Source organism: Eptatretus burgeri, chromosome 2, assembly GCF_056783735.1.
Source record: "Eptatretus burgeri isolate ZD-2024b chromosome 2, Ebu_testis_v1, whole genome shotgun sequence".
Taxonomy (NCBI): domain Eukaryota; kingdom Metazoa; phylum Chordata; class Myxini; order Myxiniformes; family Myxinidae; genus Eptatretus; species Eptatretus burgeri.
The window spans coordinates 158920958-158948874 of record NC_140962.1 but is presented as its reverse complement, the minus strand read 5'-3'; the positions used below and the strand labels follow the sequence as shown (position 1 = coordinate 158948874).

The following is a 27917-nucleotide window of genomic DNA, read 5'->3' as shown; positions in this document are numbered from 1 at the left end:
CTTGTTTTCATATCACGTGAACACCTTGTTTTCATATCACGTGAACACCATGTTTTCATAACACCTGAACACTATGTTTTCATAACACCTGAACACCCACTTTTCATCACATGAACACCAAGTTTTCATCACATGAACACCACGTTTTCATAACACCTGAACACCGTGTTTTCATATCACGTGAACACCATGTTTTCATATCACGTGAACACCTTGTTTTCATATCACGTGAACATCATCTTTTCATTTCACGTGAACACCATGTTTTCATATCACGTGAACACCATGTTTTCATATCACGTGAACACCATCTTTTCATATCACGTGAACACCATGTTTTTATCACACGTGAACACCATGTTTTCATATCACATGAACACCATGTTTTCATATCACTTGAACACCACGTTTTTATAACACGTGAACACCATCTTTTCATATCACGTGAACACCATGTTTTCATGTCACGTGAACACCTTTTTTCATATCACGTGAACACCTTGTTTTCATATTACGTGAACACCTTGTTTTCATATCACATGAACACCATGTTTTCATAAAACCTGAACACGATGTTTTCATAACACCTGAACACCAAGTTTTCATCACATGAACACCACGTTTTCTTAACAACTGAACACCGTGTTTTCATATCACGGGAATACCATGTTTTCACCACGTGAACACCATCTTTTCTTCACACTTAACACCATGTTATCATCACACGTAAACATTGTTTTCATAACACGTGAACACCATGTTTTCATAACACGTGAACAGCAGGTTTTCATATCACGTGAACACCTTGTTTTCATATCACGTGAACACCATGTTTTCATATCACGTGAACACCATGATTTCATATCACGTGAACACCTTGTTTTCATATCACGTGAACACCTTATTTTCATATCACGTGAACACCATGTTTTCATCACACGTGAACACCATGTTTTCATATCACGTGAACACCTTGTTTTCATATCACGTGAACACCTTATTTTCATATCACGTGAACACCATGTTTTCATATCACGTGAACACCATGTTTTCATATCACGTGAACACCTTGTTTTCATATCACGTTCACACCATGTTTTCATATCACGTGAACACCATGATTTCATATCACGTGAACATCATGTTTTCATATCACGTGAACACCTTGTTTTCATATCACGTGAACATCATGTTTTCATATCACGTGAACACCTTGTTTTCATATCACGTGAACACCATGTTTGCATAACACCTGAACACTATGTTTTCATAACACCTGAACACTATGTTTTCATAACACCTGAACACCAACTTTTCATCACATGAACACCACGTTTTCATAACACCTGAACACCGTGTTTTCATATCACGGGAACACCATGTTTTCATATCACGTGAACACCTTGTTTTTATGTCACGTGAACACCTTGTTTTTATATCACGTGAACACCATGTTTTCATATCACGTGAACACCATGCTTTCATATCACGTGAACACCATGTTTTCATATCACGTGAACACCATGTTTTCATATCACGTGAACACCTTGTTTTCATATCACGTTCACACCATGTTTTCATATCACGTGAACACCATGATTTCATATCACGTGAACATCATGTTTTCATATCACGTGAACACCTTGTTTTCATATCACGTGAACACCATGTTTGCATAACACCTGAACACTATGTTTTCATAACACCTGAACACTATGTTTTCATAACACCTGAACACCAACTTTTCATCACATGAACACCACGTTTTCATAACACCTGAACACCGTGTTTTCATATCACGGGAACACCATGTTTTCATATCACGTGAACACCTTGTTTTTATGTCACGTGAACACCATGTTTTCATATCACGTGAACACCATGCTTTCATATCACGTTCACACCATGTTTTCATATCACGTGAACACCATGATTTCATATCACGTGAACATCATGTTTTCATATCATGTGAACACCTTGTTTTCATATCACGTGAACACCTTGTTTTCATATCACGTGAACACCTTGTTTTCATATCACGTGAACACCTTGTTTTCATATCACGTGAACACCATGTTTTCATAACACCTGAACACTATGTTTTCATAACACCTGAACACCAACTTTTCATCACATGAACACCAAGTTTTCATCACATGAACACCACGTTTTCATAACACCTGAACACCATGTTTTCATATCACGTGAACACCATGTTTTCATATCACGTGAACACCTTGTTTTCATATCACGTGAACATCATCTTTTCATTTCACGTGAACACCATGTTTTCATATCACGTGAACACCATGTTTTCATATCACGTGAACACCATCTTTTCATATCACGTGAACACCATGTTTTTATCACACGTGAACACCATGTTTTCATATCACATGAACACCATGTTTTCATATCACGTGAACACCACGTTTTTATAACACGTGAACACCATCTTTTCATATCACGTGAACACCATGTTTTCATGTCACGTGAACACCTTTTTTTCATATCACGTGAACACCTTGTTTTCATATTACGTGAACACCTTGTTTTCATATCACATGAACACCATGTTTTCATAAAACCTGAACACGATGTTTTCATAACACCTGAACACCAAGTTTTCATCACATGAACACCACGTTTTCTTAACAACTGAACACCGTGTTTTCATATCACGGGAATACCATGTTTTCACCACGTGAACACCATCTTTTCTTCACACTTAACACCATGTTATCATCACACGTAAACATTGTTTTCATAACACGTGAACACCATGTTTTCATAACACGTGAACACCATGTTTTCATATCACGTGAACACCTTGTTTTCATATCACGTGAACACCATGTTTTCATATCACGTGAACACCATGATTTCATATCACGTGAACACCTTGTTTTCATATCACGTGAACACCTTATTTTCATATCACGTGAACACCATGTTTTCATCACACGTGAACACCATGTTTTCATATCACGTGAACACCTTGTTTTCATATCACGTGAACACCTTATTTTCATATCACGTGAACACCATGTTTTCATATCACGTGAACACCATGTTTTCATATCATGTGAACACCTTGTTTTCATATCACGTGAACACCTTGTTTTCATATCACGTGAACACCTTGTTTTCATATCACGTGAACACCATGTTTTCATAACACCTGAACACTATGTTTTCATACAACCTGAACACCAACTTTTCATCACATGAACACCACGTTTTCATAACACCTGAACACCGTGTTTTCATATCACGGGAACACCATGTTTTCATATCACCTGAACACCTTGTTTTCATATCACGTGAACACCTTGTTTTCATATCACGTGAACATCATGTTTTCATATCACGTGAACACCTTGTTTTCATATCACGTGAACACCTTGTTTTCATATCACGTGAACACCATGTTTGCATAACACCTGAACACTATGTTTTCATAACACCTGAACACTATGTTTTCATAACACCTGAACACCAACTTTTCATCACATGAACACCACGTTTTCATAACACCTGAACACCGTGTTTTCATATCACGGGAACACCATGTTTTCATATCACGTGAACACCTTGTTTTTATGTCACGTGAACACCTTGTTTTTATATCACGTGAACACCATGTTTTCATATCACGTGAACACCATGCTTTCATATCACGTGAACACCATGTTTTCATATCACGTGAACACCATGTTTTCATATCACGTGAACACCATGTTTTCATATCACGTGAACACCTTGTTTTCATATCACGTGAACACCATGTTTTCATATCACGTGAACACCATGTTTTCATATCATGTGAACACCTTGTTTTCATATCACGTGAACACCTTGTTTTCATATCACGTGAACACCTTGTTTTCATATCACGTGAACACCTCATATCACGTGAACACCTTGTTTTCATATCACGTGAACACCTTGTTTTCATATCACGTGAACACCATGTTTTCATAACACCTGAACACTATGTTTTCATAACACCTGAACACCAACTTTTCATCACATGAACACCAAGTTTTCATCACATGAACACCACGTTTTCATAACCCCTGAACAACGTGTTTTCATATCACGGGAACACCATGTTTTCATATCACGTGAACACCTTGTTTTTATATCACGTGAACACCTTGTTTTTATATCAAGTGAACACCTTGTTTTCATATTACGTGAACATCATCTTTTCATATCACGTGAACACCATGTTTTCATATCATGTGAACACCATGTTTTCATATCATGTGAACACCATGTTTTCATCACACGTGAACACCATGTTTTCATATCACGTGAACACCATGTTTTCATATCACGTGAACACCATGTTTTCATATCACGTGAACACCTTGTTTTCATATCACGTGAACACCTTGTTTTCATATCACGTGAACACCTTGTTTTCATATCACGTGAACACCTTGTTTTCATATCACGTGAACACCTTGTTTTCATATCACGTGAACACCTTGTTTTCATATCACGTGAACACCATGTTTTCATATCACGTGAACACCATGTTTTTATCACACGTGAACACCATCTTTTCATATCACGTGAACACCTTATTTTCATATCACGTGAACACCATGTTTTCATATCACGTGAACACCATGTTTTCATATCACGTGAGCACCATGTTTTCATATCACGTGAACACCTTGTTTTCATATCACGTGAACACCATGTTTTCATCACACGTGAACACCTTGTTTTCATATCACGTGAACACCATGTTTGCATAACACCTGAACACTATGTTTTCATAACACCTGAACACCAACTTTTCATCACATGAACACCAAGTTTTCATTACATGAACATCACGTTTTCATAACACCTGAACACCGTGTTTTCATATCACGTGAACACCTTGTTTTCATATCACGTGAACACCATGTTTTCATATCACGTGAACACCATGTTTTTATCACACGTGAACACCATCTTTTCATATCACGTGAACACCTTATTTTCATATCACGTGAACACCATGTTTTCATATCACGTGAACACCTTGTTTTCATATCACGTGGACACCTTGTTTTCATATCACGTGAACACCTTGTTTTCATATCACGTGAACACCTTGTTTTCATATCGCGTGAACACCTTGTTTTCATTTCATGTGAACACCATGTTTTCATATCACGTGAACACCATGTTTTCATATCAGGTGAGCACCATGTTTTCATCACACGTGAACACCATGTTTTCATCACACGTGAACACCATGTTTTCATATCACGTGAACACCGTGTTTTCATATCACGTGAACACCTTGTTTTCATATCACGTGAACACCATGTTTTCATATCACGTGAGCACCATGTTTTCATATCACGTGAACACCTTGTTTTCATATCACGTGAACACCATGTTTTCATCACACGTGAACACCTTGTTTTCATATCACGTGAACACCATGTTTGCATAACACCTGAACACTATGTTTTCATAACACCTGAACACCAACTTTTCATCACATGAACACCAAGTTTTCATTACATGAACATCACGTTTTCATAACACCTGAACACCGTGTTTTCATATCACGGGAACACCATGTTTTCATATCACGTGAACACCTTGTTTTTATATCACGTGAACACCTTGTTTTTATATCACGTGAACACCTTGTTTTCATATGACGTGAAAACCATGCTTTCATATCTCGTGAACACCTTATTTTCATATCATGTGAACACCATGTTTTCATATCACGTGAACACCTTATTTTCATATCACGTGAACACCATGTTTTCATATCACGTGAACACCATGTTTTCATATCACGTGAACACCATGTTTTTATCACACGTGAACACCATGTTTTCATATCACATGAACACCATGTTTTCATATCACGTGAACACCACGTTTTTATAACACGTGAACACCATCTTTTCATATCACGTGAACACCATGTTTTCATGTCACGTGAACACCTTTTTTTCATATCACGGGAACACCATGTTTTCATATCACGTGAACACCTTGTTTTTATATCACGTGAACACCTTGTTTTTATATCACGTGAACACCATGTTTTCATATCACGTGAACACCATGTTTTCATATCACGTGAACACCATGTTTTCATATCACGTGAACACCATGTTTTCATATCACGTGAACACCTTGTTTTCATATCACTGTCCACCATATTTTCATAACACACAACCACCATGTTTTCATATCACGTGAACACGATGTTTTCATAACACATGAACACCATGTTTTCATAACACATGAACACCATGTTTTCATAACACACGGACGCCATGTTCTCATAACACACGAACACCATGTTTTCATCAAATGTGAACACCATGTTTTCATCAAATGTGAACACCATGTTATCATATCACGTGAACACCATGTTTTCATAACACTCGAACACCATGTTTTTTCATTTCACGTGATCATCATGTTTTCATCCCGTCAACATCATGTTTTCATGTCACGTGAACACAATGTTTTCATATCACGTGAACACCATGTTTTCAAAACACATGAACACCTTATTTTCATATCACGTGAACACCTTGTTTTCATATCACGTGAACACCATTTTTTCATATCACGTGAACATCATCTTTTCATATTACGTGAACATCATCTTTTCATATCACGTGAACACCATGTTTTCATATCATGTGAACACCATGTTTTCATATCATGTGAACACCATGTTTTCATCACACGTGAACACCATGTTTTCATATCATGTGAACACCATGTTTTCATATCATGTGAACACCATGTTTTCATCACACGTGAACACCATGTTTTCATATCACGTGAACACCATGTTTTCATATCACGTGAACACCTTGTTTTCATATCACGTGAACACCATGTTTTCATATCACGTGAACACCTTGTTTTCATATCACGTGAACACCTTGTTTTCATATCACGTGAACACCATGTTTGCATAACACCTGAACACTATGTTTGCATAACACCTGAACACTGTTTTCATACAACCTGAACACCAACTTTTCATCACATGAACACCACGTTTTCATAACACCTGAACACCGTGTTTTCATATCACGTGAACACCATGTTTTCATGTCACGTGAACACCTTTTTTTCATATCATGTGAACACTTTGTTTTCATATTACGTGAACACCTTGTTTTCATATCACGTTAACACCATGTTTTCATAACACCTGAACACGATGTTTTCATAACACCTGAACACCAAGTTTTCATCACATGAACACCACGTTTTCATAACAACTGAACACCGTGTTTTCATATCACGGGAATACCATGTTTTCACCACGTGAACACCATCTTTTCTTCACACTTAACACCATGTTATCATCACACGTAAACATTGTTTTCATAACACGTGAACACCATGTTTTCATAACACGTGAACACCATGTTTTCATATCACGTGAACATCTTGTTTTCATATCACGTGAACACCATGTTTTCATATCACGTGAACACCATGATTTCATATCACGTGAACACCTTGTTTTCATATCACGTGAACACCTTATTTTCATATCACGTGAACACCATGTTTTCATCACACGTGAACACCATGTTTTCATATCACGTGAACACCTTGTTTTCATATCATGTGAACACCTCATTTTCATATCACGTGAACACCATGTTTTCATATCACGTGAACACCATGTTTTCATATCACGTGAACACCTTGTTTTCATATCACGTGAACATCATGTTTTCATAACACGTGAACACCATGTTTTCATCACGTGAAGACCATGTCCTTTCACTCTGTGGGGGATGTCAATCACATATTGAGTGAGAGAGAGTTGGATTGTTGGATTACACAGTGTTGAAGAGTGATGGACAGGAAACAGGATCTGCTGTTCCTCAACAGTCGAGGGTGAACTCTGCTTGACAAAGCAAGGACCGTGTTTGATGTGAGAATACCGGATCGTTCATGAGAAGTTCAGTTGTTCTGATGAAAGACTCGGTATCCTGCATGATACCTCGTGCACAGCCGAATGTTGAGATAATTTTCATGACATTTTTCTGTCCAGCAAAGGTCCTGACTGTTGACGAGATCCAGAAGTTTTATGATCTCTCCATTTAGATTGTTCTTCCCTCCCCCCACCGCACCCCCTCCCCCCACCACCCCCAACTCCAACTGTGTAACAACTTCCACATTCTCTTCAATCTCATTCCTCCCTCCAGGTCTTCAAAACAGCTGCTTACCACCATCTTAGATCGTCCCCAATCCAAAACCATCATCTTTTCTACCCTTACCCCCCTTCCCACACCCCACCCAAATTGCTCCTCCTTCCAAATTTCCAGTTTTTCTTCCTGAGAATTTCCTTCTGTATCCATCTTTTCCACCCCATTCATCCTCTCTTGCCCCCCCACCCCCAACCACCCCACCCATTCCTTCCCCACCCATTGTTTGCCCAAGCCTCCCTCCATCTTGGTGTTTTGCCCTCTCTCAACTGTTCCTTTTGTCCTGTTGTGTCCTGCTCCGTTCAGTGTACTCATTCTAACTCTTCCACGAGCCTCGACTATGTTAACAAAAAAAACCTATATTTTCCTGTGGATGATTGAGAAAGTAAATTACTGTTTTCTACTTCCTGTTGTAAAGACAACGTTAAGATTTGAGACTGGTCTGGATTGTATGAAACAAGCAAAGAATCCCTCCTTACGGAAGGGGTAAATCCCCCACTTTAATGATGTCCATGGGGTATTTTATTATGACTTGTAATACCGGCTTCCACCAGGTGCTGCTATCCAATACATTTACATCGAGAGAATTGGGGTCGTCCTCCAACCCCAAACCACCGGGACTATTAAATTATTTTGAACCCCCTTAAGCCTTCCCTTGAACCCCACGAGTCCAAAAACCAGTTTTCAATTATGTCTGGACGGCCGTTTAGGAATCCATCGAAGTTAAACAAAGACGCAGAAACTTTTAATTTATTTTTTATTGGATTACTTTTTCGAGGCTCGTGGAGGACCGATTATTTATTCAGGAGGTCACAAATCGTATCATGACGTCAAAGAATGAAAAGAACATTCAAAATGGGGAATGGGGAAAACACACCACCTGCAGAGCTGATGGAGAAAATAGAGGGAAACTTTTACCCAAGAAAGATCAAAGTTCATGTCTGATTGTGAGACCCAAAGGTTTGAGTGACTGAACTTATTCAAGATGAATGTTAATAATGCAGATACAAGAGGAAACCACATCTGTAAGTTGGCATATCAAAGCCAGTCACTGACTGGAAATCCTCCATCATGCAAAATCCTTCCTTTGCACACCTGAACTCTGATCCAACTACAAAACCTTCATCCGCAGCTTAATGGAGTAATGCTCTCCCCCTGGACTGGCGCTCCTGCCTCACGTCTTGCTTTGCTTGATGTTGAGGAAACCAAGGCCTTTAAAATCATTGGTGTGTCCTGTGATGAATCTGAACATTTGTGTCCATCACTTTCACATCACAAATGGGTTGGTGATCTTTGTCTTCAATCACCTTCTTTATGTCTAACACCCTCTTCTTTTCCCCAATATTCTTGTGTTTTCTACACAAGCCTTTCTGGACCTGTGAGGACAGCCTGGAGAGATGTGCACTGCACTCCCCTTAAACTGTCTAGCCTGGGTTCGAATGTGCATCGGCACAACTGCGCTCCAGCAAATGATGTTACCCACAGCCACGTGCTGCATCCATAAGAAGAAGAAGAAGAAGAGGAAGAAGAATCCTTTTGTGCACATTTTAATAATGTCTCCATCTGCAGTCCCAGCTCACTCTCCACCTTCTCTCTCTCTACAGGTTTTATCAGCAGTCTATTGGTGATGAAGGTTTGGAGATTCTGATGAAGTCCCTGGTGAGCAAACCAAACAGACTGAAAGAACTCAGGTGAGTTCCTGTATCTCGTTCAGATGAGTACTTGTGTATCGTTCAGATGAGTTCCTGTGTATCCTTCAGATGAGTACCTGTGTATTGTTCAGAAGAGTACCTGTGTATTGTTCAGATGAGTACCTATGTCTTCTTCAGATGAGTACCTGTGTATCGTTCAGATGAGTACCTGTGTATCGTTCAGATGAGTACCTGTGTATCGTTCAGATGAGTACTTGTGTCTTCTTCAAATGAGTACCTGTGTATCGTTCAAATGAGTACCTGTGTATCGTTCAGATGAGTACTTGTGTCTTCTTCAAATGAGTACCTGTGTATCGTTCAAATGAGTACCTGTGTATCCTTCAGATGAGTACTTGTGTGTCGTTCAGATGAGTACCTATGTATTGTTCAGATGAGTACCTGTGTATCATTCAGATGAGTACCTGTGTATCGTTCAAATGAGTACCTATGTATCCTTCAGATGAGTTCCTGTGTATCCTTCAGATGAGTTCCTGTGTATCGTTCAGATGAGTACCTGTGTCTTCTTCAGATGAGTTCCTGTGTATCGTTCAGATGAGTAACTGTACAATCCTCGTGTTTCGTGTTTCTTGTGCTCAAAGGATGATTTGTTCATTCCGAGTACAAAGTTCATAAAATGTCTCAGTTTGGTTTTCCCAAAGTTTAATGAAACAAATAATTTGTGGAGTCAACGTGGAACCTTCAACATGTTTGAAAGTATCAGTTTTATTATTTTACTGAGAGATAACCCTTCATTGAGAACCTTCTGTCATGATTATTAGTGCCTGACTGGTTTCACCGGAGAGAGGTTTGCTCTCTGCCCGTCTGACGGGGTTGCAGGACGTTTCGTCAATTTTTCACAGTTGTGCCCTTTTTGGACTGAGAAAAGATCTCCTCTTGTACATGGGTCAGTGTTCAGCTTGCCTGACTCCACCCCAATAAAATCATGTGCCGCCATTGTGTGAAGAAGCACAGATTGTGAGGCATCGAGCCTTATCCCTGGGTGTTAGTCCGTGGTCCAGCGCAATTGTACTGATCCCAGGGATATAAACACGATGTATTATATGTGTACATCAGCCGTGTGTATGTTTTTGTTTGATGTGTGTCCATCGGATTATTTTTATTATGAAATGGTCAAAGCCGAGAAGTGAACGAAACATGGTGGGTTGGAAGGTTTCTCCTTCTGTTGTTATCCTCATTGTCTTTATGGGTTTCTCATCTACAAAATATATCAGGAAATGAAAATTGTTTTTTCTTTAATTTTGCGGAATGAACCTCAACACAGTGGGTTGGAGAGTTTCTTCTTCTTCATTTTTGTTCCGGTATCGGCTCGAGCGTGCGTTACACGCAAACACATTTTTATATCCCAAACATTCATTGGGACTGGCAGGGGACACATATTGCAACGCAATTCTTGCTCTTGTTAAATTGAGTTTTTATCTTCATTATGAATCCGATAATCTTTATCATAATCCTATTCCACTCCACGTTTTGGAATAAAACTCAACACACCGTCACCTCTGGTTACAGATCCCCCTCTTTACCCTCAAATCCTCGCGAACTCCGCCATAATGCACGTGATCTTGTATTAACCCCTTCCTGGTTGAAATCGCCAAATCCAGACTCACCACACACCGTGACTCTTTTGTTCCTCTTCTCTGACATATGTGGAACAGACTTCCCGAGGTCCATCAATCCCACTCTTTCCTGCAAGGCTTCAATCAGGTGGAGCAACACCATCTCATGTCATCCCCCATCTCTCCCCCCGATCGTTATTACCCCCATTAGTCCCACATAACCCAACCCTTTGCACATTACTGTGTTTCCTTCCCTCATCTCTGGTTTCTTTAGTGATGAATTTATACTTCTCGTGTCTTCCTGTAATCACACTTCAACACAGTAGGTTCGAACCTTTGTACCCTTGTCATCCTGCTCATCCATGACCTTCATGTTTGTCTCAAAAACAAAAACCTGTTGATCTGGATATGAAGGTGATAGTCCAGCAGCCATTTCTCATATGAAGCCAAAGAAGGAAATTCGTTCAACACCCCCTACAGAAAAGGTATGACTTGACAGGGTGGTAGAATAGACCCTGTAGAACACCTCCAGGTAGTATGTGGTTTCAAATTGTGGTATTATTAAAATTCTACAGGCCATTATACATACCAAGGGTACTTTCCAAGAGGGTCACTGTCAGGTCAGGTCAGGTATGGGAGCATGTGCCAGAACAGCACGTCGCTGCGTCCACTTTCCGCCGGTACTCCAGGGGCCTCCGTCTGGCCATCCCCCAGGCAGATGCCAGGCCCATCCCCATCTCCTTTAGATGATGGTCAACCTGTTGCAACCATGAGGCACGTGGTCGACCCAATGGCCTCCTCCACTCATGAGACTCCCTCGCTGAGAGAATCTGGTGAGCAGGATCAGAGTCAGGAAAACGAGCCACATGTCCATACAGCCGCAACTGACGCTCACGGACTATGCAGGTAACAAATCTCATCCGAGTCTCTCTCAGCAACCGCTCGTTGGACACAAAATCCGACCAACGATAGCCAAGGATTCTCCGAAGAGACCTGGTACCAAAGGAATTAAGTCTCCGTCTCAGATCCTTGGTCAGAATCCAAGTCTCGCACCCATAGAGCAAGACTGGAAGTACCAAGGACCTGAAGACTCGGACTTTCGTCCTCCCGCACAGGTACCGGCAGCGCCACACCCCATGATCCAGTGAATCCATGACTCCCCAGGCCCGACCCAGACGTCTATTGACCTCTGACTCGCAGCCAGCAGAGACATGAATATCACTGCCAAGGTAAGTGAATCTCTCCACGACCTCAACATCCTCACCACAAACAGACACAGACAGGACAGCAGCATCCAAGATGTCACCGAAAGCCTGGATCTTAGTTTTGACCCAAGAAACCCGTAATCCCAACGGCTCCGACTCCTCATTCAGCACCTCGAGGGCCCCCAAGAGGATGTCTAAAGTCTCCGCAAAGATGACTGCATCATCTGCAAAGTCAAGGTCCGAGATCTTGACATTCCCAAATGACACACCGCAACTTGATCTCTCCGACATCCTCCCTAGAATCCAGTCCATACAAGTGCTGAAAAGTGTGGGGGCAAGTACACATCCCTGACAAACTCCAGTAACAACTGGAAATAAGTCAGAGATGGTACCACCACACTTCACAGCACTCTCAGTACCAGAGTAGAGTTCAGACATCAGATCGATCAGTTTTGGTGGCACCCCACGAAGACCAAGAATCCTCCAGAGGACATCCCGATTCACTGAATGGAACGCTTTACAGAGATCAACATAGGCTGCAAGCAGCCCCTGCCGAAACTCTCGTCTGCGTTCAGTGAGGACACGAAGTGCAAGGATACGGTCAATCGTTGACCTCTTTGGTGTAAAGCCTGACTGCTCTGGACGCTGGTGCTCAAGCAGATGGTGGCGAACCCTATCGAGAATTATCCGAGCAAAGACCTTGCCCGGCACTGAGAGCAGCGTCACCCCTCGGTAGTTGTTGCAGTCTTGGCGATCACCCTTCCCTTTCCAGAGAGGGACAACAAGGACCCTCTTCCAGTCAGTTGGGATGATGCCTGTGTTCCAGGCAGAGCACAAAACTGCATGCAACGACACGAGTGCAGCATTTCCACCAGCCTTGAGAAGTTCGGCATGGATGCCACAGATCCCTGGAGCTTTGCCCCGTTTCAACTGGTCCACCGCAGCCCGCGTTTCCACAAGCGTAGGTGGACCACACTTGATTCGAGGGTCAGCAACAGGGATTGTAACACCCTTGACGTCCAACTCGACAGTTGGGGGATCAGCCTGGTACAACCGCTCAAAGTAACCGGCCCAGCGGGCCTTCACTTCAGACTCCTCTGTCAAGAGCCTACCACTCTCTGCTCGAAATGCAGTGCTCCTAGGGATGGGCTTGGATGAACGTAATGCGCGAATTCCCCTGTAAGCGGGACGAGAATCACCTGTCCACAGGTGATGCTCTACCCCCTCACAGATTCCTCGCACAGAGGCCTCCTTGTCCACCCTCAGTGCACGTACAGTTTTACGCCTCAGCTCCCTGAACAGCTCAGCTCTGCCATTCAGCCTGGCCCTGCGACTCTGATCAATGGTATCCAGTGTCCCTTGAGAGACAAAATTCTTCTTTGCCCTGCGGTGAGCTCCAAGGCATCCACCGGCAACATCAAGGACGGAGGTCTTGAAGGCGCTCCACAACTCTTCAGGACCCCCCAAAGCACCCAGACCCCCCAAGTGTCCACTCAGCCTGTTCGCAAACTCCTCAGCTACTCTCACATCCCTGAGCTTGGCAACATCCAGCCTCGGCTGGGATGGTACCATTCTCCAGGATTTAAGGTGCAGCTTTAGAGTTGCTACAACAAGCCTGTGGTCAGTATTGAGGAACTGAGCACTCCGGTAGACCCTGCAGTTCTGGATCATCCTCCAACGACCGTCAATGAGGACATGGTCAATCTCCTTTGCCACACCGCCATCGTTGGAATACCAAGTCCAGCCATGAGCTTCTGGGCGCTGAAACCATGAACCAGCCACCCTAAGTCCATGACTTCTTGCAAAGTCAAGGAACTTAGTGCCATTCTGGTTCATAGTTCCTGACCCATGGGGACCAACACACACCTCATTACCGTCCCTATCAGTTCCAGTTGATGCATTGAAATCCCCCAAGACTAGAAGTGTATCTTGTGTGGGGCACTGATCAACCACAGACTCGAGTGTGGCGTAGAATGTGTCCTTCATGGTGAGATCACTCGCCTCAGTCGGAGCATAAACAGAGACCAGGGAAATGACACCTAAGGAGTGACGAATCCTTAATCTCATAATACGCTCGTTGACCGGTGTTACCTCAATTATCATTGGGGTCAGCTTATTGGACACAGCTACAGCAACTCCTTGGGTATGGTAACCATCAGAGCGACCAGACCAATAGTAGGTGTAACCACCCACCATTATCTCGCCGCAATCCGGTCTCCGAACCTCAGAGAGAGCTGCAATCCCGATGTCCAAACGCTTGAGCTCAGATGATAACAGAGACAGGTGATCATCCTCTCTTAGGGATAGGACATTCCAGGCACCCACCCGAAGGGACCGCCTCAGGTTAACCCAAGGAGACCGCCTTCTGGTGGACGACACCTCAGCACCACTCCGACACACTCTCCCGCAATCTGACCCAGGGATGTTACCCCTTGGTTTCCCTCCTATCAAAGATTGGGGGTCCCGAAGGCTTTGCCCCAATCCCGTCATCCGGTGAGCTGCCCTGCGAAGGGAAGCTGCACAGGAGGTACTCCCACGGAGTGGGTTTTCAGATTTTTTTGCGTTTTTGCATTTTGCGGAATGAAGGGTTTTACGGTGGCCGGAGTGCAAATCCTGCCACCAACCTCCTAATAAGAAGTGACCCAACTGCAGGAGGACGTCCGCAAACACAGTTGGGCACTAGATATGGATGGCCGTTGGCTCACAAGGAGCTCCTCCGCCCTTTGACAGGTTTTGTTTTTAATCCTGCTGGGTGTCCATATCCAAACACCCTCCTCACCAGAAAACCTGGTGGGGGAGACGGTTTAGTCACCGACAACCCGACCATGGAACAGGTTAGTACAGGTTTACATGGTACCTGTAGCAGGTCACAGATCGAACCTGACCTGACCTGACCTGACCTGGTCACTGTGGGCGAGCAAAATTTAGGGGGAGGGGTAACGTAAACGTGAATCTCTTTCTCTTGACTCAACCAATTTTCAATATTGAGGTATCATTGGCTTCCTATTATAATTCTCGATCAGAGTATGTACAGTTATTTGAAAATGGTCTTTGCCATAGCATCACCAAAGCTGAAATATCACACTAATTCAAACTTTCTGACATTCTTGATTGTGTTCTCATATGAAGGTGAACGGTGTTTCTCAATTACTACTGGTTTGTATACATTTTGGAAATCAAACGGTTAAGAAAGTGTTGTTCTGCAGAAATTCATATACATACAGAGGCACGCAGAAAGAAAACTGCCACTGTTATTTTTAGCGTTCGTCTTTTACTCGTGTATAACAACACGGAAGCACATACGTCAGAGCCGAGCATAATAGTTGTCTTTGCAACACGGAAGTACATTCGTGAAAGACGAGTGTAATAGTTGTCTCTGGCAGCACGGAAGCTACTCATTCATCATAGTGGATGATAATAGTTATCATGGTCGACACTGGGAGCTGTACATGACAACACAGAAGCACATTAGTGACGGTGAATCGTAATAGTTGTGCATGGTTGCACGGAAGCACATTCGTCAGAGCGGTTTGTAATATTTGTGTCTGGCAACAAGGAATCACATTCACCATGGAAGCGTGAAGATGTCATGTGTTTTAACTTTTAGTCAGCGCCTTCTTCACCACTGGATTCAAATATTGTTCATGGATTTTCACAAGTTTCTTCGGCCATACATGTACATGCTTCTGTGCATGGCATGTGGTTGGTTCTGCATGTGCAGTCGGCTCGGCGACATAGAGACTTCTTGCAGTGACAGACAGTCAGCTCCGGAAGACCCCGTGGTGCTGGATCTTCGGTCATGAGCACAGGCTGCAGGGCACCATCCTGAATTTTCCAGCAATGTCCAGCTGCTGGTGGAAGGCTCTGTGTCGGCTCCAATGCTCTCTTCCATACATAGACCTGGTAATTTCCTCGCTTCATATGTTGCTGTGAGCTGTCGAATGTTGGGGGATATTTTCATTTCTTTGTCCCTTTTGACAGAACTGCCAGTATCTAACATTGTTCACTTTCCTCCCAGCCCCCTTGGATGTTGAGTACATTGCACATACTGTATGAAGGCTTCGCATGCTTCTGAAGTGCTGTTGCTGAGCTCGGGTTCTTCTCCAAGCTGTCCCAGACTGGTCTGATGCTCTTTACTGTCAAGTAAGACATTGAAACCCTTTTTCTTGCCGAGTCCTGAGAGTGCACTGTTTGAATCACACCCAGTGAGTGCGTGGAAGCCGAGTAAAGCATTACACAGCTCAGGTCCTAGTTTGTGTGCCACGCTGTGGATAGGAATATACCTAGCTTTATCATTGATTCCAGTCCAAAACCACAGCTCCCAACACTGGAGTTTTCTGTAGTGTGTGGTGCAGAGGACAGCCACATCTGTGTCAAATGATTGAATCACAATCCTGTTGTGATAATGAGAGGCATGTTTTACATGTAGCAATATTCGTGTGTCTGCCTCTTCATGATCTGACTTGAGGGGAACCAGTTCTTCGCAGTCCCCTCTGATGATGAGCACAGACTTCTGCGGCTTCTTGAAACCACCACCGATGACTAGGTGTTGACCATCAAGCAGAGTGTCTACCCCCATGTGGCATCATGTGTCTGCCAAGAAGGCACACAAGTTGACTTTGTTTTATACATTTCCAATGTATTTGATCCACTGCTTTGGAATAGGAGTGGCTGGCCCTTGGATTGTCACCTCTAAGGCTGCAGATGTTCCTCGTTTCTCTCGCTCCCCAGCTTTGATTGAGAGGCTGGAGTACCGGTCGAAGACAACATCAACCCGCTGACAACCATTCCGACGTAGAGGGGCAGTAACCAGGCTGTAATACTTGAATGCCATTTCACCGAAGTTTGCAGCACCAGCGGACTTTGTCATCTGTACCAGCGCCATTGCATCGACGATGTTGGCCGGAGACATCTGGCTGGTTGTGACTTGTGGCAGTTTTGGATAGACATCTACCTTCTTCTCTAACTCAGCAATGAGTATGCTCTTGTTTGTCTTCCTCAAGCTGCCATCGTAATGGGCCAGGGATAATGGCCTGTAGAATTTTAATGATACCACAATTTGAAACCACATACTACCTGGAGGTGTTCTATAGGGTCTATTCTACCACTCTGTCAAGTCAAACCTTTTCTGTAGGGAGTGTTGAACGATTTCATTTTTTTCAGGTCCTTGCTCCTGCACTATGAGTTGTTTTCTTGGGATGAGTTCCTGTGCACTTCCTGCACTGCATTTGACCTCACCACCCACATCCATGTTTCAGGGTTGAGATGGAAGAGAGAAATGTTGAAGGCGGAAGGGAATGAACTTGTGAAGAAGATAAACTCGTTCGTTGTCGAAGAAATTCCAGAATCGGTCAAAGTTTGGAGATCATGTGATGATGGACCAGTCTTGACTTGAGAGTTGATGTGAAACAAACCAATCAACTTTACCTCATTGTGATACAAGATTACACCTTGGGGGACTTGGTTTAAATCTCTCTTCTGATTGGTTAACGATCTTGGATTCGTACCTGTGTGTAAAACTCTCGCAGTACAAACATGAATCTTTTGAACAATGTTGCATTGCATCATGGGAACCCAAATCATAATATTATCACTTTAAACGTTAATGGTAACTTAACACCAACTAACAAGTTACCGAGAAAGTTTGACTGTTTTGATAAATCTAATTTACGACGATTGAAAGAGTTTTCTTGATGATTTCCAACTGAGTTTCTTCAACCAAATCGAGACACAAATCGAGTTGATTCAAACGGGAATCTTCTTCTTCTTCTCATCCCTTAAAAAGGGGTGAGGTCTGATGGCACCACGCTTCTGTCCTGCCTTGACTCCGGTACTCCTCCACCTCCATCTGTCCTCAACCAACCCTCTCCACTTTCCAACCACCCCTACCTTTTTTTGGACGGGTAAAAAAAATCCACATTTACACATTTAACCTTCACACTATTTCATACACATTGACACAAACATGACAGCACACCAAGTTACATCAGATATTCCTTGCAAATTCTTCCGAGATTCCAACATCGGAGGTCCCAAGACGCCACTCACATGTCCGTCCAATCAATATCGCACATGCCTGGTGTTGGCTTCATGGTTACGGTGGTGGGCTTGGGATCCGAGTGTCCTGAGTTCAATTTCTGCTCAACTGTTGAATGATGAGCAGGTGGGGTTGACTCTGCCTGTCAACCTTCTGAGGTCGGCAAAATGAGCCCCAGCTTCCTGGTTTCCTGTGTTGGAGTGGAGACCTGTCCAGAATTGTGCCCAATAGCCCAGGAAACTGCTGAGAAAGCACCAACGGTCTGCACAGAGTATGGTCTCAATGGATGGAATATCGCACCATCTGTCATGTTTATATAAAAATCCCATTCCGTGCCCCCTCTGCCATGTTTATATAAAAATCCCATTCCGTGCCCCCTCTGCCATGTTTATATAAAAATCCCATTCCGTGCCCCCTCTGCCATGTTTATATGAAAATCCCATTCCGTGCCCCCTCTGCCATGTTTATATGAAAATCCCATTCCGTGCCCCCTCTGCCATGTTTATATGAAAATCCCATTCCGTGCCCCCTCTGCCATGTTTATATGAAAATCCCATTCCGTGCCCCCTCTGCCATGTTTAAATGAAAATCCCATTCCGTGCCCCCTCTGCCATGTTTATATAAAAATCCAATTCCGTGCCCCCTCTGCCATGTTTATATTAAAATCCCATTCCGTGCCCCCTCTGCCATGTTGATATTAAAATCCCATTCCAGGCCCCCTCTGCTATGGTCATATTAAAATCCCATTCCGTACCCCCTCTGCCATGTTTCCATGAATATCCCATTCTGTGCCCACTCTGCCATGTTCATATTAAAATCCCATTCCAGGCCCCCTCTGCAATGTTTATATTAAAATACCATTCCATGCCCCCTCTGCCATGTTTATATTAAAATCCCATTTCAGGCCCCCTCTGCAATGTTTATATTAAAATACCATTCCATGCCCCCTCTGCCATGTTTATATTAATATCCCATTCCAGGCCCCCTCTGCTATGTTTCTATTAATATCCCATTCTGTGCCCACTCTGCCATGTTCATATTAAAATCCCATTCCATGCCCCCTCTGCCATGTTTATAATAAAATCCCATTCCATGCTCCCTCTGCCATGTTCATATTAAAATCCCATTCCATGCCCCCTCTGCCATGTTTATAATAAAATCCCATTCCATGCTCCCTCTGCCATGTTCATATTAAAATCCCATTCCATGCCCCCTCTGCCATGTTTATAATAAAATCACATTCCGTGCCCCATCTGCCATGTTTGTATGAAGATCCCATTCCATGCCTTCTCTGTCATGTTGATATTAAAATCCCATTCCGTGCCCCGTCTGCTATGTTTATACCTCACCCCCTCTGTTCCGTCCCCATTTTCCCCCACCCCTCCCCATTCCGTCCCCATTTCCCTCCACCCTCCCCCATTCCGTCCCCATTTCCCCCCACCCCTCCCCATTCCGTCCCCATTTCACCCAACCCCTCCCAGTTCCGTCCCCCATTTCCCCCTACCCCTCCCCATTCCATCCCCATTTCCCCCTTCCCCCTACCCCTCCCCATTCCGTCCCCATTTCCACCCACCCCTTCCCAGTCTGTCCCCATTTACCCCACCCCTCCCCATTCCGTCCCCATTTCCCCCACCCCTCCCCGTTCCATCCCCATTTCCCCTCCCCCACCCCTCCCCATTCCGTCCCCATTTCCCCCCACCCCTCCCCATTCCGTCCCCATTTCCCCCACCCCTCCCCATTCCGTCCCCATTTCCCAACACCCCTCCCCATTCCGTCCCCATTTCCTCCACCCCTCCCCATCCCCCCTCCCCCTACCCCTACCCATTCCATCCCCATTTCCCACCACCCTCCCCATTCCGTCCCCATTTCCCCCCACCCCTCCCCATTCGTCCCCATTTCTCCCCAACCCCTCCCCATTCGTCCCCATTTCCCCCACCCCTCCCCATTTCCCCCTCCCCATTTCCCCCTCCCCCACCCCTCCCTATATCCCCCTCCCCACCCCTCCCCATTCCGTCCCCATTTCCCCCCACCCCTCCCCATTCATCCCCATTTCTCCCCAAACCCTCCCCATTCGTCCCCATTTTCCCCCACCCCTCCCAATTCCTTCCCCATTTCCCCCCACCCCTCCCCATTCATCCCCATTTCTCCCCAACCCCTCCCCATTCCGTCCCCATTTCCCCCCCACCATTCCCCATTCATCCCCATTTCTCCCCAACCCCTCCCCATTCGTCCCCATTTCCCCCACCCCTCCCAATTCCTTCCCCATTTCCCCCCCACCCCTCCCCATTCATCCCCATTTCTCCCCAACCCCTCCCCATTCGTCCCCATTTCCCCCACCCCTCCCCATTCCGTCCCCATTTCCCCCACCCTCCCCATTTCCCCCTCCCCATTCCGTCCCCATTTCCCCCACCCCTCCCCATTCGTCCCCATTTCTCCCCAACCCCTCCCCATTCGTCCCCATTTCCCCCCCCATTCCGTCCCCATTCCCCCCACCCCTACCCATTCCCCCCCCCCCCTGTTTATATAACTCGAACCTGTTCATTGACATGTTTTATTTATTTATCTCTCTTTTGTACAAACTTGTTTCCACGATCCAGGGACGATGTCTCACGGAAAGGGGGTTTGCACCATTATCGGTCACGTGACCTTCAACCTGTTCATTTTCAGGTTATTTAATTACCTCTTAACCTGTAACAAAGATCCTTCTAATAGAACTCGTTTATCTAGAACTTTCTACTGATGTTTCTTTGTTTCACTCCTTGGAGTTTTTATCTCTTCACAGGTTAATGGGATGTAACCTGAGCACCAAGTCTGGGCCCATCCTGAGGGACCTGAAAAACATCAACAACTTGGAGAGTCTTGTGTGAGTCCTGAACTTTTGTTGAGGTTTTTGTTCTTCTTCTTCTTCTATTTCCCTGAACACGGATTAGTGAATTCCCATCACAGGTTTATAAATAAACTCCATGTTTAATTTCCTGAAAACTCCCTTTTCCTCGTGCTCTGTTTGCGCGTTTTTGGAGTAGTGCGGCCTGTCATTTACACCACTCTTTAATTTACCTTCACGAGTGTTTGTAATTACACGATTCGAGTGTGTGAGTGATGCTGTGATTTAATTTACACTCTGAACACCATGAACACGTGATCGTTATAAGAGATGATGTGGGATACATAGATTTCCTCCCTCTCGCTCGTTTTCCCACCTTCCCGTCCCTCAGTTCCTGGAAACCATCCTTCTTCACTCCGTCCGTTTGGTCACGTGTTCACCATTTTGTGTGTGAATTGTTCCTCTGTAATAAGTGTGACCTTTGTAATCACTAGTGCGGCCCGTAGGGGCGTGCCAGTATGTGCAGCTTCGTGCTTGCAGTATCAGGTCCCCAGCATCAATTGTGACGTCACATCAAACGAAGAAGAAGAATTGTGACACCCCCTCTCTCGCCCCCCCTAATCTGTCCCCCTCCTCTGTCCTCCCTCCTCTGTCACACTCCTATCTCGCCCCCCTCTCTCCCTCCCCTCTCTTGCCCCCCCTCGCCCTTCTCCTCTCCCCCCCCTCCCCTCTCCCCCCTCTCTCTGTAAATGTATTCACAAATGTCTACCAAGCACAACAATTAATTCCAACCTTGGGAAAAAACAGCTTTCAAACCCTTGGGAAACAGCTGTTTCCCTTGGGGAAATTCAATCCTTGGGATTAATTAATAATTTGAATAATAATAATCAAACCTTGGGATTAAATAAATTAACAATTAAATAATAATCAAACCTTGGGATTAATTAATTAATTCAAACCTTGGGAAAAAACGGCTTTCAAACCTTGGGAAACACTTGGGAACAGCTGAAATGGATGAGGAAGTACGATATCAAACTTTGAAAAGGCACATAATCAGGTCCCCAGTGTCGATTGTGACGTCATACCAAACGAATAAGAAAAAGAATTGTGACGTCAATCGTGCAAAAAAAATAATAATAGATAAACATTAATTGTGACGTCATTTGTGATGTCATAACACCATGTTCTGTCATTGGTTGACAGATAAATGGCCGTAACTTGGGAACCGCTCGTCTGATCGATATCAAACCTTGAAAAGGCACATCCGCGGGGCCCCGGAAATTTCCCTGGCAAGTTTAAATCCGATTGGACTGGTGGTCGTCCGGTTATTAATAATTTCGGAAGAAATAGCATGATAAGGTGAGAAGGTGGAACGACACCATCAGCTGCCATCTATACACCTTTTCAACACTGAAAAAGCAATGAAATGGCCGTAACTTGGGAACCGCTCGTCCGATCGATATCAAACCTCGAAAAGGCACATCCGGGGTCCCCGGCAATATTCCTGGCAAGTTTCAATCAGATCAGACCGGCGGTCGTCGAGAAACGGCGGTCGCAGACAGACAGAGAGACGCACGCACGCACACACACACACACACACACACACACACACACACACACACACACACACACATTTCTGGAATTATAGATAGATGACTGGAAAGCGTCCGTGGTGTCACGAGGTTGGTCGTGTGAACACAAGACAGAGGAAGGTCATCAGTGTTGAAGTAAAAATGGATGTTTTCGGACGGGATGAAAGAGATGATCGTACAGCTGATAGGAAGATGAAGTTAAGACGTTTAACGTTAGTTGTTGGTGGTTTTGGAACTTCTGGAAGAGTAACAACTACCACAACATCAGAATGACCGGAGAGGATGCTGCTGCCCACACCGAGACTTCAGAGAAGGTTCCATGGTGGAGGTGGATATTCTCCAAAACAAATGTTCAACATTGATGAGACGGGTCTGTTTTGGAAGAGGACGTCACGTGGGAGGTACATTTCTCGTGAGGAGAAGATCACACCTGGGGGGTTTAAAGGAGAGAAAGATCGCATCACGCTGATGTTGGGAGGAGATGCTGAAGGTGATTGTACATTTAAACCGTTCATGGTTTACCATTCAGAAAATCCCAGGGATATGAAGGGATATGTGAAAAAATGTCTGCCTGTCCACCGGTATTCAAATACCAAGGGCTGGATAACAGGTATTCTGTGTGTAACAGGATTAAGTGGAGCTCGACCAAATCACGACAGGGATGGGAAATGGCGGGCCAGGAACTACTTTATTACACTCTACATATCAATACGCAAGGCTGTAAATTCACCACAAGTAAAATGTTTTGTGAATATTTTATCTCCCAGTTTGTTACCGAGTTGAAGGAATATTGTGAGGAGAATTTGAGTTTTATAATTCTCATCCTCCTCGATAATGACCCAACTCATCCAACATCCATCCAGGACCAAACATAGAGATTGTGTTTCTTCCACTTAACCAGGACATCTCTCATTGAACCCATGGACCAGGGAGTGATTGATACATTCAAGTGTGTTATCTCACAATAACATTTATAAACCTGGTGAAATCAACTGATAATAAGATGATTGTAAAGGAATTCTGGAAGGTCTTTACCATAAGGGATGTTCCATGTGATGTTGAGGAGTCATGGAGGGAAATCACCCGATCCTCCATGAATGGAGTATGGGGGAAAGTTTCCCCTCAATGTGTTCACGGCTTCAAGGGTTTTAACGTGAATAATGATTTGTCCAAAGCAAGACGTAACATCGTCAAAATGGCCAACACTGTCGGATTTGATAAGGTGGAGGAGGATGATGTGGAGGAGTTGCTGGACTCGTACCTGGAGGAGCTCTCAACATTACTGTCTTCGTCAAGGTCACATGACACAGATGATCTCCCTCCTCTATAACTCCTCCACCTCCTTCCCCTCAACACTTCCACAAACAACAACACATCAGCAGTACCAGGTAACATAGTGTTAAATCGCCTTTATTTAATTTTTCTATTTTTAGTTGTTTATTAAATACAACAGCACACGGTAGTGTTTACACAATGTTCATTGTTTATATCTTCAACATTACAATTTAAATAAAATAATCCACTGTCATTGTAAAAATAGAACAATAACAATGAGGACTGATGCAGCACCACCCAGAACCTTCACCTGCAACATGATTTATTTTGGCGAAATTAGTTTAAATTTACACGTTTTTCATTTACACGTCTATCTTCACGAACACAACTATGGTGTAAATCAAGAGGTTCCTGTAATTAGTTCAACATTTCATGGAAATAAATCAAACACTTCCTGTGTTCATATAATTATATCATTATTTATGGAGAGGGATGTGGTGAGGGTGATGTTGAAACATCGAGGTGTGTTAACCACCGTGGGAAGACAATTTAATCAACATGAGAAAACAATTTAACCACCGTGGGTAAAACAACATGGGAAAACAATTTAACCACCATGGGAAAACAATTTATCCACCATGGGAAAAAACCGTCTGAAGTAAGGAGAATGTGTCGTTTTGATCATTCACCTATCCTACGGAGTAAAAGAGGGGTGAATGTCCAAAAAGTCAGTTTGTCTTTTCTTCTCCCCTGTGGTCAACAAACCTCGATCAACGTTCTGGTCATTCCATCTATTTTGATTATGACGTCATTTTGATTAATAAATCAAATCTATTCATTAATTTCAATTTCCTTCATTCACACTTTTATTTTATTATTATCAGAGCCGACGCGTCGCTTCGCTGACGGACCAATTAGTCATCGTATTTGTCGTGATGGACCAATTCGTCATCGTATTTGTCGTGACCGACAAATTAGTCATCATATTTGTCGTGACGGACCAATTCGTCATCGTATTTGCCGTGACGGACCAACTCGTCATCATATTTGTCGTGACAGACCAATTGGTCATCGTCTTTGCCCTCACGGTCCAATAAGTCATCGTATTTGCCGTGACGGTCCAAATCGTCATCTTATTTGCCGTGATTGACCAATTAGTCATCGTATTTGCCGTGACGGACCAATTCGTCATCGTATTTGCCATGATGGACCAATTTGTCATCGTATTTGCCGTGATGGACCAATTTGTCATCGTATTTGCCATGTCGGACCAAGGGGTCATCGTAATTGCCGTGACGGACCAATTCGTCATCGTATTTGCCGTGACAGACCAATTAGTCATCGTGTTTGCCGTGATGGACCAAGTCGTCTTCGTATTTGCTGTGACGGACCAATTAGTCATCGTATTTGTCGTGATGGACCAAGTAGTCATCATTTTTGCCATGACGGACCAATTCGTCATCGTATTTGCTGTGATGGACCAATTAGTCATTGTATTTGCCAAAAACTTTGGATGAGAAGGAGAAATAAAGGAAGACAAATTTACCCATGCATCGAGTGCTTCATCCCCTTACCCCTCACCCCCCCCCCTCGCCGTCCTCACGTCCTCACTCGATGAAGGAAAGAATAATACAGGGGGAGCAGTTTCATCACAAAAGGAATGAAACACGAATAATATCGATATGAACCGAACAAACAAGGGTGTGGGGGTGAGAACGATGCGAAAGGGGGTAAACCAAAGATGTGAAAGAGGGGAACAACCAACAGCAAAGGAAGCTCCCAGCTCAACAAAACCACACAGCCGCCATGACGCCACACCCAGCTCACAGACTGCCAGTTTGGGGCGAGACAGAGAGAGACAGAGACAGAGAGAGAGAGAGACTTTTGACTGGTGAAGTCCTTTTATTAACACAAAATATAAAAAAATTAAAATAATTACATCAACCGTTGGTGCATAAAAGCAATGAAACAAAATTACAAAATTACAATTTAACAAATAGGAATAAAAGGAGGAGAAGGAGGAAGAAAGAATAAAATAAATAAGGAAAGAAGAGAACATTAACTTTGTACATTAACCCAGAGCACACTACAAAAGTAGTACGAGTTGCTTCCGACGAACCTCACAAATTCCTTCCTGCCATCAAGTATTCGTGAACTCATCGAGATTTTTACGATCTTGGGAGAAAGACAATTCAAGTTTTATTCTCGCTGACACGAGAGCAGTAAAGATAAACATGATGTCACATTGCCAGATGTGTTTTCCATTTAATTTCTCTCTCCTTGTGAGATATATTGCCAGTTTGCCAGTTGATATAAAAAATCTAAAAGGTATATTTTCCTTATTAGGTTTGGCATGAAATCCAAAAATAAAGGAACGTAAAGAAAACACAACATTCATTTTGTGTGAAACAAAATTAAACCAATTAAAGAAGGGAACCAATCTCACACAATTAATAAAGGCCTGGAAAACATCTGTACATTTACAAAATGGGCAACACGTAGATGGAGGAGAGGATTTACTTGTTCGCCTCATGGAAAGGACTATCCAGTGGATCCACCTCCACTGGAGATCACCGGACGTTTTAGTTAAGAACTTGTTGTTCATAGAGTCCCATACAGTTTCAGAGGGGGGTCCGGCAGGCATCAGTCTCTTCCACCGGGTTACTCCGTTCAATGGTGTATCCCCGAGCAGTAATTTGACACAAGACTTGTAAAGTTCTTTGCTGGATGCCTTTTAAAAAGAGGTTTAATCCCATTCTCATGGGGTGTAAGTTGTGAGGAATAAACTGTTTGATTAATTGGGGAAAAGCTCACTCATTAAACAATGATTCATGTTGCTGGGCCCAAACTAATCCCAGTCAGAACCCTATCCATGTGACCTCTCTCAATTCTTCACCAATCACTCTTCTCGAGCCTGTTTCTGTGAGTTCGGCGATTTCCTGTGCAGATTTCCACCAAGAATGTGAAACATGTCGGAGGTTCCGTACTTTTGTCATGCCCGCTGATATAAAATGTTGGCAGAAGTCCCGACTTCTGGGGATACGAGGGAAGAGAAGATGATAGAACAAAGGTTCTTGAGCGAACATCTTCGTTACATCGGTGTCTTGCTGGCGGCACACTGAAAGGCTCTGCCAGGCATTCAATAGACTCTGATAGAAATCAGAGAGAGAAGATGTGTGAACACATGGAAGCATGACGAGAAAACATTCACGGACATATCCGAGCCCACCGCTTGCTGCAGAATGTGAGAAGCCAGGAGATGGTTTGGTAATTGCTGTTCAGATTGCAATTTTTTTAACAGAGCATAGCCGACCGGCCATGATCTGGCTCCTAATGTCGACCATACCCTGGCCAACTTCGACCAATGGACGGCATATAATGGTTGGTCTTAACCAGTGAGGCCTCCCCAGAAGAAGTCCAACAGTTGCTTTTGTACTCCGTTTAACAAGACTTCCAGTAGTTACAGGCAAATGACCATGTTCCACAAAAAGGAGGAA

General features: G+C 43.7%; 2 protein-coding genes across 31 annotated transcripts in view; one reads left to right on the top strand and one right to left on the bottom strand.

Moving 5' to 3' along the window:
* Nucleotides 1-27917, bottom strand: part of LOC147033690 (NACHT, LRR and PYD domains-containing protein 12-like) — a 1146930-nt gene that overhangs the window by 79707 nt on the left and 1039306 nt on the right. The gene's annotated exons all lie outside the window — the stretch shown is intronic.
* LOC147033697 (NACHT, LRR and PYD domains-containing protein 12-like) overlaps nt 1-27917 on the top strand; it is a 517878-nt gene that overhangs the window by 257308 nt on the left and 232653 nt on the right. For 5 of the 9 annotated variants that reach the window (XM_085871815.1, XM_085871814.1, XM_085871813.1 and 2 more), the window contains one exon: nt 21512-21592. In XM_085871815.1, the coding sequence (XP_085727941.1) occupies nt 21512-21592 (81 nt within the window). Of the gene's footprint in view, nt 1-7794; nt 7949-9826; nt 9914-21326; nt 21397-21511; nt 21593-27917 lie in introns of those variants that run through there. The other 4 variants (XM_085871821.1, XM_085871817.1, XM_085871820.1 and 1 more) reach the window with 4 other exon arrangements.